Source organism: Rousettus aegyptiacus, unplaced genomic scaffold, assembly GCF_014176215.1.
Source record: "Rousettus aegyptiacus isolate mRouAeg1 unplaced genomic scaffold, mRouAeg1.p scaffold_m13_p_6, whole genome shotgun sequence".
Taxonomy (NCBI): Eukaryota; Metazoa; Chordata; class Mammalia; order Chiroptera; family Pteropodidae; genus Rousettus; species Rousettus aegyptiacus.
In genome coordinates, this window is record NW_023416309.1 from 88,734,192 (window position 1) to 88,747,679 (window position 13,488).

Sequence of the window (13,488 nt, forward strand, 5' to 3'; positions counted from 1 at the left end):
TCTATAATGTTTAAATGTGTTTCTTGCATTCTGCAACTGCATTTGTAAAGATAAGAAATGTCAAAATACAGCTAATCTAATGCTGAGGTAAATTCTTCCAGTTTGGTAAACATTTCCATTTTCTTTTTAGTAGAAAGTTTTAAGTGTCTTTAGGTAGTGTTAAAAAAATGACATTTCGTAAGCTCTTTTCTATGATACTTCAAAAATATTAGAAAGACTTCGAAATGTTAATACTGTTTGTCTCTGGGTGGTGGTATTACATGCCTTTTTTTTTTTTTCCATTTCCCAAAAAGCATTATTACTTTGGTAATCAAATGGTATTTCAAAATTAAATTTTAAATAGCCTATAAAGTGTGGAACATCAACACAGTCCACCTCTACAGCAGATATGTTAAATACTTTTTGCCTATTGATAAGCTGCTGTTTCAACAGAAAAATGATTTGATCGAGTATCTTTCAGGTCAGATGAAGGCAAAACATTTACTTTCCAGGCCCTTCTCTTAATTTTGGCTTTTGTGAAAATCCAAGAAGTGAGTCTGAATTTAATTGCAGTGAATCTTGCAGTAGTAAACTTTTGGGGGGCCTGAATAACATCTGTCATTACAACTATCAACAGAATGGCAAAAGATTCCCAGGTTTACCAGTGTTTCCAGAAACTTGTTAATGTTCTCCTCCATCATTATTTCAGAACAATTCCATTTAAAAAGAGACGCAATTATAAAACGCTTCTATTTCAAGCCCATAAAAAACAACTGGGATGAAAGGCAAAGCCTTGACCTTTCTATTTTCGACTCTCATCTGTGTAGCTAAGCCATCTGCTTTCTCTCCCCTACCCATCTACTTAATGGACTGAAAATACTGCACCTAATTGCAATTTTATCAAACCACCCTGACTTTTCCGCTTTAACGAATTAGGGCTTTTTCAGATATCTTTTAACTGAAGCCTCGTTTGTAAAATTTTGCTTACCCTTCTCTCCCAAGTTCTCCCCACTTCCCTTAATCATGAAATATCAAATATCTTCAAACCAGGATACTAAGCTCTTGTGGATTAAGCCATTTAAAGAGCTCTACACTTTCAACATTGAGCGCCTGACGGAAACATCTACTCTCGTCTCCCCTCATGTGGCAATGGGGCCGGTATTATAATCAATCATTGTTGCGGTTACGCAGGAGGCACCTCGCAGCTCAGCCTAGAACCGACACGCGTCTCTTACGCCGCCAAACAAGGCACTCAGACTGGGAAAAAGACGGACGGAGGGAAGAACACCTCCGGGAGGAAGGGAGCTGGGAAGAAGAGGGAGCTCTCAAGACTGGAAGAAAGGACCTTCGAGGCACGAAGGAGAAAGGGTGTGTGAAGTGGAGCAAGAAGTGGGCGGCCGAGGTGAAACGGGAAGGGGCCGGGGCCCGGCGGGTGGGCGCGGGGACCCAGGCGGGCGTGGGCAGCTCGCAGCCCACCGCTGGAGTCCGAGCAGCGGGGGCGCTTTCAGCGGCGCCCGGCGCGGGTGTGGAAGGGGGTGGGGGTGGTGAAGAGCGGAAAAGAGAGCAGTTTGAGGGGCGAACGAGGCAGGGACAGCGGGCCCACCCCTGGCCGAGCCCCGCTACTTAACTATTTGTAGAGCTGCTGCAGGCACAGGTCCAGGCTCTCGCCCTCCACCTCCTCGCGGGTGATGCGCTCCGACAGCGGCCGCGGGAGCGGGGGCAGCGGCGGCAGCTGGGGCTGCGGCGCCGGCGGCACAGCCGACTGCCCCGGGGCTGCCGCCGCCTCCTCTTCCTCGCCCTCCGCCGCCGCCACCGCCTCCTCCTCGACCGCCTCCTCCTCGGGTTCGGGGTCTTGCTCTTGCTCCCCCTCCTTCGTCGCGGCTACCGTGACCGCCTCCTCCCCAGGCTCTTCGACCGAAGCCTCGGCCCCCTCAGCCACTACCAGTTCGGGCTCGGGCTCCGACTCGGGTTCGGGTTCTGGCTCCGGCTCGCCGCCGCCGCAGGGTCCGCGAAACTCGCCCAGGAATAGCTCCAGGAAGCGCCGGTAAGTTTTCTCCTCCGGGCTGCAGCCGGCCATCGCTGCTCATGCCCCGGGGCCGACCGGGAAGTGGGTGGGGGGAAGCCCAGGAAGGGGAGGGGGCTGCTCTTGAGCCTCCGGCTCCCGCAAGGGCGGTTAACGGCCGCACCGGCACGAGCGATCAGCACTAGGTTGCCTGGAGAGGGCTCCCGCAGGCGTGCGCGCTGCCGAGTGACGACGTGCGCGGCCCGGGGGCGGGGGCGGAGCGCGCCGCCCCTCTCGGGTCTAGAGGGAGAGTTGGTGGCGGGCGCGCGCTCAGGGTCCAGCGGAGGCCCACCCTCTAGCCCTACAGAGAGCTCAGCCCACGCTGCCTAGAGACTGTCGCCATGGCAACCTGCTCTAATTAAGAATTTCAGGGTCCCTCCCGTCGAGTCCGCGTAGTCGAAAAGACGTTCGACTCGCCCGCTCTCCAACCCTGAATGTCTTTCTTGAATGGATACCCAAGCCTCAAGTGGATAAAGTGAACTATAGAATCTCCAAGTCTAGCTGTTGGTTCCCACTTTGATTGGATTTACCTCAATTTTAAGTTCTTGCCTTGCCTTAGTGTCTTTATCTGTTAACATGTACCAAAAGTGTGAACATCTTTTGTTGTTCCTTTAAATAAGTAGTTTGGTAAGGGGAAAGGCATCAAACACCTACCAAGCGGTTAGGTTCCTTTGTACACCTTTTCATTTGATTCTGTAAAGAAAGTGGTGTTTTCCTCATTTCTCACAAAGAAGAAAAAAAAGAGTAAGATTAAGTACTTTGCTCACTTCAAGGTGTCAAAGCTACTCATGACATTGGAATCAGAACTCAGGTTGTCATCCTCCAAAGCTTTCTAGACGTTTTTCCTTTTCTCTGTCTCTGAAGATTCAACAGTACAATATCTATAAAGCCTTATTTTTATAGGGCTTTATAGTTTACAAGTTGTTTTTCACCTTTTAATCCTTAACAATAGTGCCTCATGGTAGAAGACCTTACCATTATGATTCATTCCATTTTACAGTTGAGGAAACTGAACCTTAAAGACATTGTGACTTTGCTCAAGGTCACACACAAGCAATGCAACAAGGATTAAATCCAGGTCTTTTCACTGCAAAGTCATTAGTTTTCCAGCACACCAAGACATCCCTTTAGACTCTACGTAATACACATACTTTATTATATGTATTTTTTTCACATTCTGTTTGCTCTTCTTCCCAGTCCCCTCGACTTTTTTTTCTTAGATTGAAACTGAAACGACTTTAAATTATTCTAATTTTCTTACCAAACTACATACAAACCTGTTATTTTCAAGCCATACTTGGGGGTTGGGAGAGGGAGAAGCTATGTTGTTATACAGCTATATAGATGATAGCATCCTTACTGCATACTGCCATGTCCATGGCAGCATATAATTCAGCAAAAACATACTGATTCTTTTTCTACTTTGAAAAACATGTTCACATATTATCCACCCCATTCTCTCTATTTATTATTTCTGGGTTTCAGTTGGATTTAGGGTATGAAATACCATTTCTAGTCAATTATTAAAGGCAGAAGAAGGAGTCTCCCTGCCAACTGTTTTCATATAATACTGTACCTAAATCCCTGACCTGATATTGTTATTTTAAGATTAAGTGGGTTGAGCTCACTAATGTACATTATGGCATCACGTAAAACAGACATCCATTCTCTCTCCCTGCTTGAAATTAAATACATGATAAAAGTTTATAGTGAGTAATGCACATGAGTCCTCTATATTTATTTTTGTCTCAAAAGTAATCAGGAAGACCCAATAAATAAGTCTTTTCAGATGAGCTAAATGTATTTCTACATGTTTTCTTTAAAATACCACCAGTGTAAGGCAACTTCTTTGAGATTCCAAGTCTTTAAAACTCTTCATTTGTCTTTGTTTTCAATCTACCTGTTCATTTCCATTTCAGAATGTCTACCGAAGACTGACAAAACTTTTAAGACTGCAGAATTAAATGTCCACAATTTAACATTCCTACAACTATTTAATACCTCAGAATTTGATATGATGACATTTAGTTTAAGAATACATAGCTGTCAACCGTAACAATTCATATCAAGCTACACCTTCTTACTTTGTAATGTAGTTGCCTTCCTCATTTAGGTGACATTTATTTGTGACATTAATTTATGACTCAACCCACATATCAAAGGGAAGTGTTATATGTTGGGGAAATATTACTACTAACAGTAAAAGAAAAAGCCCACACCACTATATTACTGAAATGGGAGGCGTGTTTGCTTATATTAATAAAGGTATTCCTTCACAAAAGATCGGTATGGATCCTACTGCATCCATTTGACAGAGTATCTTTGCCAGAAGGTTGCTGACAGCAGTGCTGAGATCTCAGAGCAGCTGTGTAGGATGATTTTGCCATTGTCAAGAAGTCTTTTTAGTCATTATTTTGCCTTGCTTTACTTTCCTTTTTCAGTTCCTCTCCTCTTATACTTCCCTAATCCTCTTACTTTCTAAAAATATTGAACTATGAAAAGCATATGTTATCAAGGGTATTAATTTACTTTTGAGATTGTTGAGATTTTTTTTTTCTCATAAAAATTGTTTCTCCTCTAATCCTTAGTTCTTTGGAGGAAATGCACAATGTGCTTTCATGGATATTTATGGTAATAATCATATAAGATTAAAAAGAACGGTTGAGTTTGGCAGTTGACCATCGTATGACCCATCAATTCCTCTCCAAAATATTTACCCCTAAGAAATGAAAACATGTCCACCAAACACATGTACATACACACCACAAAAAAACTGTGTACATGTTAGCAATAGTTTTATTCATAAACTTGAAAATAACCCAGATGTCCATCAATAGGTGAATGAATAACCTGTAGTATATTCATTCTTACAATGGAATACTATTCAGCAGTAAAAAGAAATGAACTACTGATAAACATAACAACATGAATGAATCTCAGAAACACGCTGAGTGAAAAAAAATCCAGGCACAAAAGAGTAAATACTCTGTGATCTCATTTATATGAAATCCTAAAACAGGCAAAACTATAGTGACAGAAAGCAGATTAATGGTGGTTTGGGTCTCAGGTGGGTGGGAGACTCAGGGCAGAGGAGAGGGAACTTTTGTGGACTGATTAAATGTTCTGTATCTTAACTAGGTAGTTATATAGGTGTATTCGTTTGTCAAAAATTATTGAAACATGCATTTTCAGTAAGTATATATGTAAATTAGACTTTAATAAAGTTGATTTTTAAAGTTAAAAATTGATTATTGTTACTTCTTGTCCTTTTTGCTTTCATATCCATTTTTTCTTCTCCCTTGTTCTGCTCTGTATTTGGGGTGGGAGTGGGGCAAGTCTTTCAGGCTATATTCAGAATGTTTTGTTCTTTTTAAAAAAATTTTTAATTAAGTTTATTGGGGTAACAATGGTTAATACAATTATATGATTTCCAGGTGTACATTATCGTTTGACATCTGTATATGCTATTGTGTATTTGCTACCCAAAGTCCAGTTTTCTTCAGCTACCATATATTTGATCCCCTTTACCCACTTCGCCCTCCCCTTAAACCCTATATTTGACCCCATCTACCTCCCCACTCCTCCCCCACCCCATTGGTAACCACTGGCCTATGGTCCATGTCCATGAGTCTTTGTTTGTACTGCTCATTTGTTGCTTTTAGGTTTATATCCCACATATAAGTGATATGTGATTTTCAACTTTTTCTGTCTGGCTTATTAGCATGATCATCTCAAGATCCATCCATGTTGTTGCAAATGGCAGTATTTCATCTCTTCTTATGGCTGAGTAATATTCCATTGTATATACGTACCACAGCTTCTTTAGCCAATCATCTGTTGTAGGACACTTCAGTTGCTTCCATGTCCTGGCCACTGTGAATAATGCTGCTACTAACATTGGTGTGCAAATATCTTTTTGGATATAGGTTTTCAAGCCTTTGGGGGTAAATAGTCAGTAGAGGGATTGCTGGATCATATATTAGATCAATTCTTAGTTTTTTGAGGAACCTCCATACTGTTTTCCATAGTGGCTATACCAATTTGCAGTCCCACCCAGCAGTGTATAAGGGTTCTTTTTTCTCTGTATCCTCTCTAACAGTTGTAATTACTTGTCCTGTTAATTATAGTTATTCTAACAGGTGTGAGATGGTATCTCATTATGGTTTTGATTTGCATTTCTCTAATAGCTACTGATGCTGAGCATCTTTTCATATATTTGTTGGCCATTTTTATGTCCTCTGCCCATCTTTTGATTAGATAATTTGTGCCTTTTTTTGTTGTTGTTGTTGTTATTGAGTTGTATGAGTTCTTTGTATATTTTGGATATTAGGCCCTTATCAGAGGTGTGCTTGCAAATATATTTTCCCATTCAGATGGTTCTCTCTTTACCTTGTTGACGATTTCTTTTCTTGAGCAGAAGCTTTTTAGTTTGATGTAGTCCCATTCATTTATTTTACCTTTCACTTCCCTTGCTTTTGAGATCAAATTCATAAAATGCTCTTGAAGTCCAAGGTCCTTGAGTTTAGTTCCTATGTTTTCTTCTATGCATTTTATTGTTTCAGATCTTATATTCAGGTCCTTCATCCATTCTGAGTTAACTTTGGTGTGTGGTGATAGACAACAGTCTAGTTTCATTCTTCTACAGGTGGCTTTCAAGACCATTTATTAAAGAGGCTTTCCTTTCTCCACTGTATGTTTTTGGCTTCTTTGTCGAAAATTATTTGCCCAGATAAATATGGGTTTACTTCTCAGCATATTTCTTGACAGCTGACTTTCAGCTGAGATTTGCCCAGTAAGAGGAATTGGCAGGAAACTGGAATCTGGGAGGAAAGGAGAAACCAGAACTTTTCCCTATCCCCTCAGTCCATAACCTGCTGCATTTCCTGTGTAGCTTTGCCCCCCTGATCATCTCTACTGGAATTCCAGCGTTTGCCTGAGACATCAGCCCCAGACTTCTAGAAACATTATCATCTTCCATTTGTCCATCAGTCTAGAGATGGGAGTGGCTTCTAGCTTCCTAATCTAGCCTGCTATGGACTGAATATGTGTTCTCCCAAAAGTCATATGTTGAAATCCTAACCCCCAAGGTGGGTGATGATATTAGGAAGAAGGGCCTTTAGGAGGTGATTAGGTCACCAGGGTGGAACCCTCATAAATGAGATTTGATGTTCTTAAAAAAAAGAGTCCAAAAGAGACCTCTTTTCCCTTCTGCCATGTGAGTACATAGTAAAAAGATGGCTGTCTGTGAACCAGACACTAATGGACCAGAGTCTCTAAAACTGTGAGAAATAAATTTCTGCTATTTATAATCCATCCAGTTTATGGTATTTTTGTTAAAGCAGCCCAAACGAACTAACACACTGATTCACTTTTCCTTTGGCTTTTTAGGTCTTCTATCGCTGTGTAACCAATTCCCTGTATTCTATCTTGTTTTCTTTTTATTATTTTTTTAAACTCTTACATAGTTTTATTTAGGGGTTCTTTTCTTCTTTCAGGCTTTCTGCAAAAGGAATTATTTTTAAAAAAAGGTTTCCTATTTGTTCTACTAAATTGAAAATATGGGCCAGACTTCTTATACATCTGGTACATGCCGACTATAACTGAATATTCAGTTATCTGAATATTCCTACAGACACTCTGCAAAATAGGGATCACCCAAATAGGGTCAATGGACTGGACCAGTGTTTCAGTGCAAATTCCAACCCCAAAAAACAACATGGTTTTGATTTCACAGTATAAATTCCCTGGAATGTGGGAAAAGATAAATTAGTTAACTGAGGTCATACTTCAGTAGCTCAGTCCCTTCCCCTCTGTTTTCTTAACTGGATCTCAATTAACACAATAAGAAATAATACTTCAAAGCACTATATATATAAAAGAACTATAAATGGATCAAGCTGACATTAAAGCAAGTTTTAGGTCTTCAAAGGTGCTACTAGAACACTGAACCTACTTGAAATTAGCAGTAAATGATTTCCTAGAATTAAAAGTTATGAATAGGTTGCCAGGGGCCCAAGGGGAGGGAGGAAAGGGGATTTTTAGGGCAGCAAAAACTATTCTGTGTAAGGGTGGATATATATTATTAGACATTTGTCAAAATCCATAGGCTGTACAACACAAAGAGTGAACTCCAATGTAAACTATGTACTTTAGTTAATAATAATGTATCAGTATCGGCTCATCAATTGTAATAAATGTACCTCACTGCAATGTTAATAATTCAGGAAACTGTGGTAGGGGTGCAGGAGAGGGAATATATGGAACATCCTTTCCACTCTTTTTTATAAATCTAAAATTACTTTAAAAATTCTTAATTTTTTTAAAGTTAATAAAATATTTGCTATATGGTAAATAATTGGTGCTTGTAACTAAGAAAAATTTATAAACTTCTCAATTTATCTCCAGTTAATACTTGCTTAGTTATGCAAATATTAAAAAAATCTGATATATACATACATATACATACTTTGTTATTATACTTCTTATATAAGAATTCAGAGTGATATTGATCATGTTCTATTTTAGTCAGCAAGTGCCCATTCCGCACTCTGGAGCATTCATCAAAAAATCCAACTACTTTTTAAAATTAAAATTAAACAGGCAACTAAATATGAAAACACTGCACAAAGGTGTCTTCTATGCTCAGATAATACTGAACACTTTATTGTTCATTGAAAGTGGCGCTGATGGAACTGAGCCACAACGACATTTGTGATTAGAAAGGAAGATGGAAATGATTCCATTAACCTAGAGTGCTGTAACATATGGTAATCATAGGTGGTAGAATAGCTGTGTTGGACAAGGTTAGAAGTAAGCCATGTGGCACAGACATTATCAATTACCACACATGGTAACCATGCTGACACAGTGTATCATCTCCAGAAAGGAAATGATTTGGGCATATGAAGTGGTTTTCTGCCTTATGAAAGAGTGATCTATAAATGACATATCTGGCACCAATATAGCACACGTGGTTTCCAGGAATTCTGCAAGTTGAGGATTATTAAGATTTGATAAACCTCCACTTCCTATTATATCAGTACAATAAATTATAGTTATTTGCATAAAGACAGCAAATCAAAGTGTCTATGCAAAATAAACTTGGGTCCTTTACATAAAAATTATTAACATTTCAAATATATTTGTCATATAAAATTCTGAAATTTTTGTATCTCTATAAATATATGCCAATAATTTTTCTTTAAGGCATAAAGCCTATGGGCATGGGCAAAAGTTCAAGATTAGATCTAAGCTATGCTGGGAGGTGGAATTACCATGATTTGTTCCAAGTATTGGCAAAAAAATGAGTTTGAAAGATACATTATGAAAATTGTGTTTTAAGAAAATTCAATATACATTCTTTCGGATGAGTGCAGGGTGCATTAAAGAAGAGAGACTCAAGGCTGGGAGATAATGAGTACAGAAAAGATCCATCACAGTGGGAATTAAGATGAACAGAAGGAGCTAAGACACTATAAAGGAAGATCTGAAATTCTAAGGCACCTGAACACACAACTTGGGAAGAGCTAGCAACCCACCCAGAGAAGCTCTGAAGTGGCTATTCTTGCTATCTACTGCTGCTAACAAACTACATCAAAACTCGGTGACTAAAACAAAAACCATTTTACTACATTTCACAGCTCTATAGGTTGACTGGGCTCATCTAGGTGGTTCTCATTTGCAGGTCTCATGAGGTTGTAGTCAGATACAAGTTGGTTGGGGATACAGTCATCCAAAGGCTCAAATAGGCTAGATGTCTACAATGACTCACATTACATTTTTTTTTTCATTTATATTGAAAAAAATTGAGTGGAAAAATGACTAGTATGTAAATTATTTTCAAGATATTAATTTTATTGTGTTGCCAAACTGGCAGTGGAAGCTGGCTGCTGACTGGGAACTCAGCTAGAGCTGTCAATTATAATGCCTACATGTAATGATTCCAATATGATGGCTTAGGGTTCCAAGAGTGAATGTTCTAATGAGTAAAGAGAAGGTGTATAGCTTTGTATGACCTGGTGTCAAAAGTTAATAGCATTACTTCTGTAGTGCTCTATCCATCAAAATAGTAATAAGCCCATTCAGATTCGAGAAAGGGGGACATAATATACCCCACTTTTGATGGGAGGAGTGTCAAAGAATTAGGTTAAAAACTACCATAGTGACATTTATCTACATGAATTCATACAAAATTTAGCAACTTGAACTTGGAGGCTCAGAAGTTTGAGTGTTCTACACTTAATTACATGGGGGATATTAACTAACAAATCTCATAAGAAATTGATATATAAAAATCACAAAGACAACATACGAATTTACAATGAGAACTATAACTTCCATAAAGACAAGACATTTGTACCTGGCTGTAACTAAAGTACTTGAGATTCAATCATCAACATGTTTATATTTGATGTGCATGAAATCAGATAAGAGTTTATTATGATTCAAAATTTTAATATCAGACAGACAAAGCCTGATGTAACTATTTCCACAATAAGGATCAGATATCAAGACCAATCTAAGAATAATCCTCCCCTTGAATGGGGTTTGAGTGGTTACACTGAAGTTTGCTCCATTTTTACCATCCTTTTCCCACCATACTGCATTGCTTACCAACACTTCATTTTAAGAATATAGCTCCATAATGTATTTCTCAGGTTAGAGTTTCTAACCTCGACATTATTGATGTTTTGGGCCAAATAATTCTTTGTTATAGGAGACTGTAATGTACATTTTAGGATGTTTAACAATATATCTGACCTTTACCCACTAGATGCCAGTGGCACCTGTCCCTACAGTTGTGATGACCAAAATATCTCCAAATTGCTAAATGTCCCCTGGAGGCAAGATCGTCCCAAGTTGAGAACCACTTCATTAATATAATTAAGAGCATGGGCTCTGAAGTTAAGACTTATTTTGAATTCCTGATAGACTGTTTCCTAGTAATATGACTTGGAGCAAATCACAAATTACAATGTGCACTCCTTGTTTTTGGTTGCACAGCAGCTATATCCCTTTCCTAGCAGCATCTCAGTCTCTCTGAGGGAATCACCTCTCCTCAACTGTATGTAGTTTCGGCAGGATGTTAAAACCAGATTCCTGGCCTCTTCAGGCACAAGTCAAAGACAACCCCAGTGACTTCTTTTTCTATCACATCCTGGAGTCAGACATTGACCCCAGGTCAATAAAATACTTTCTCTACAGACTTTAAATCCTGAGCAAGGTATAAAGAAGGGTGACAGTTATTTCATCTCAGTGGGCTCCCACCATGAGACCATACCTATGGTCCCTGCTGTCTGGCTCTCTGGAACTAAACTAAGTCATGCATTTCCTAGCTGGCTTCTTTCTTCTGCCTTCCTGTTGTTTCTGTAAGTTGTTGACATCTTTTCAATACATTCTTTTTGGTTTAAATTGCCAGTACATTTCCATTATTTACAACTGAAGAATAATAAATGTAACTTCTCTGATAATAAAAATATCTACCCTCAATGAGTTACTAAATCAGCTATTTATAATAATGTAATAATACATGTAAAGGACTTAGCATAGTCCTTAGAATGTAGTAATCATGTAATAAATGTTACAGCTACTATTAGTAAGGGTTTTAAAGATTTCACAGTGTAATTGAGGGCAAATTTATTTCTCCAATTTCCAAGTCCTTACAGTACAACTTGCTGGCACTTGACTGTACCTCTTACACAATTAATAATTTGCCAACTGATGAGATGTATAGTCGTCATGAGTAAGTCTTTGAGAAAAGTTCTGACATTAAGAGAAATTAAGTAGAAAAAGAAAGCCAGCTTGAGGAAAAAATGGAACTGGTTTTAAATATGTCAAATATTTGATAGAACTATAACATATTAATTAAAAATGGTCTGCAGTGGGCTTAGACCATAGGTGATAGAGCTTAATATGTTGATTTGGGAAAAAAGGAATTAACATGGCAACTAAAATAAAGAACTAGGATAATCTTTCTAAGGTTAGAGAGAAAAATGAACATCAAAGGGAGGCTTTCATTATAAACAGAAGCCAATTCTGGCTGATTTAAACAGCAATAATTTATGAGAGGGCTAATGAAATAATCCATTAGTAGAAATAGGGTCATTTCAGATACATAGTAGAAACTACTCAACTATCTTATTCAGTCATTGCTGCTAGAATAAATACATTTCAATCACTCTTTCCCAATCCTAGATCTTCCACTTAAGTTTCAAGGTCCAGGGATAGAAGTTCGACTGACTTGGCTTGAGTCACCTGCCTACTTTCACTAACAGAGGACAATGTACCAGAATTTATAGTCCCACTAAGAGAGTATACATTGGAGAATGGGAAATACAACTGTACAAAAGGAAAACGGGAAGCTATTAGCAAAGGGACATGTATACTGATTGTCAAAAAAAAAAAAAAAAAAAGACCACATGAATGTACATTAAAGGGGTATCCATGGTAGGCAGAGGAGCAGGATGGTCTAGTATCAGAAATGTCAAAGGAGAAGAGTTTCAAAGCATCAAATGTTGCTTAAAGGATGAGAATACTAAGGTAAAAAGGCCTGTAATACAATCAGTTGTATTGAACTTTGGATACAATTTTGGTAGAGTGATGAGTAAATATAAAAGCTATGTTAGAAAAGAAATACATTGATGAGAGGTCTGATTTTTAGTAAGTTTATAAAATGCTTCTTCTTCCATGGTATCAGTGTATTTTATCTGGATTAAGTAACTCAAGGCAGCCTTGGAAGCATAGCCAAGTCTTTAAGTTTGGATCATGGGTGATAGCGTTTCACTTCTATTTTCATTAGATATTTGAGAGCCAGTTCTGTGCTAGGGATACTCTTCTAGCTCTGAAGATACAACAATGAACAAGGTCCCTGCTTTCCTCGGGCTTACAGTCCAGTGAGACAGTTAGAAAACAGGTCAAGAAATAAAGCCTTCAGATGGTGGTAAATGCAATAAATAAAATTAGGGTATTGTGAAAGTGATGAGAGGTCCATATTATGCAGGAAGGCCTCTCCAATGAGGTAAAATCTAAGCTAAATCTTAAAGACAAGGAGTAAGCCACAAGAAAACCCACAAAAGCTGGTATAAAAGTCCAAAGCAAAAATGAACTTGTTTACATTTAAAGAACAAAGTTCAATGTGACTGAAGCATAGGAAGCAAAGGAGTAAATGCTATATCACATGAGCATGCAAAAGAAAGCAGAGGATAGATCATACAGAGCCTCCAAAAGGAATCTGGTTTTTATTCTAAGTGCAACAGGAAGCTACTGGAAAGTTGTAAATAAGTAGAGAAGTAACATGAACTGATATATCTTTTTAAAAGATCCCTCTGACTGCTGTTGTAGGAAATAGACTATGAGGAAGGTGAGTGAAGGCGGGGAGATTAATTGGGAGGTTATTGCTGTAGCCCATGTGAGAAGACTTTTACTCACAGTATGGTAGTAGCAAATGG

The 13,488-nt window shown here is 38.7% G+C and overlaps 1 protein-coding gene across 1 annotated transcript in view; it reads right to left on the bottom strand.

The window, feature by feature from the left end:
• The window catches only part of PPM1E (protein phosphatase, Mg2+/Mn2+ dependent 1E), a 125,034-nt gene extending 122,832 nt beyond the window's left edge, over window positions 1-2,202 (bottom strand). Inside the window, exon 1 of the mRNA XM_016123070.2 lies at window positions 1,608-2,202. Coding sequence (XP_015978556.1) covers window positions 1,608-2,056 — 449 coding nt within the window. The 5' untranslated portion in view covers window positions 2,057-2,202. The remainder of the gene's footprint in view (window positions 1-1,607) is intronic.
• Between the last annotated feature and the right edge of the window lie 11,286 nt (window positions 2,203-13,488).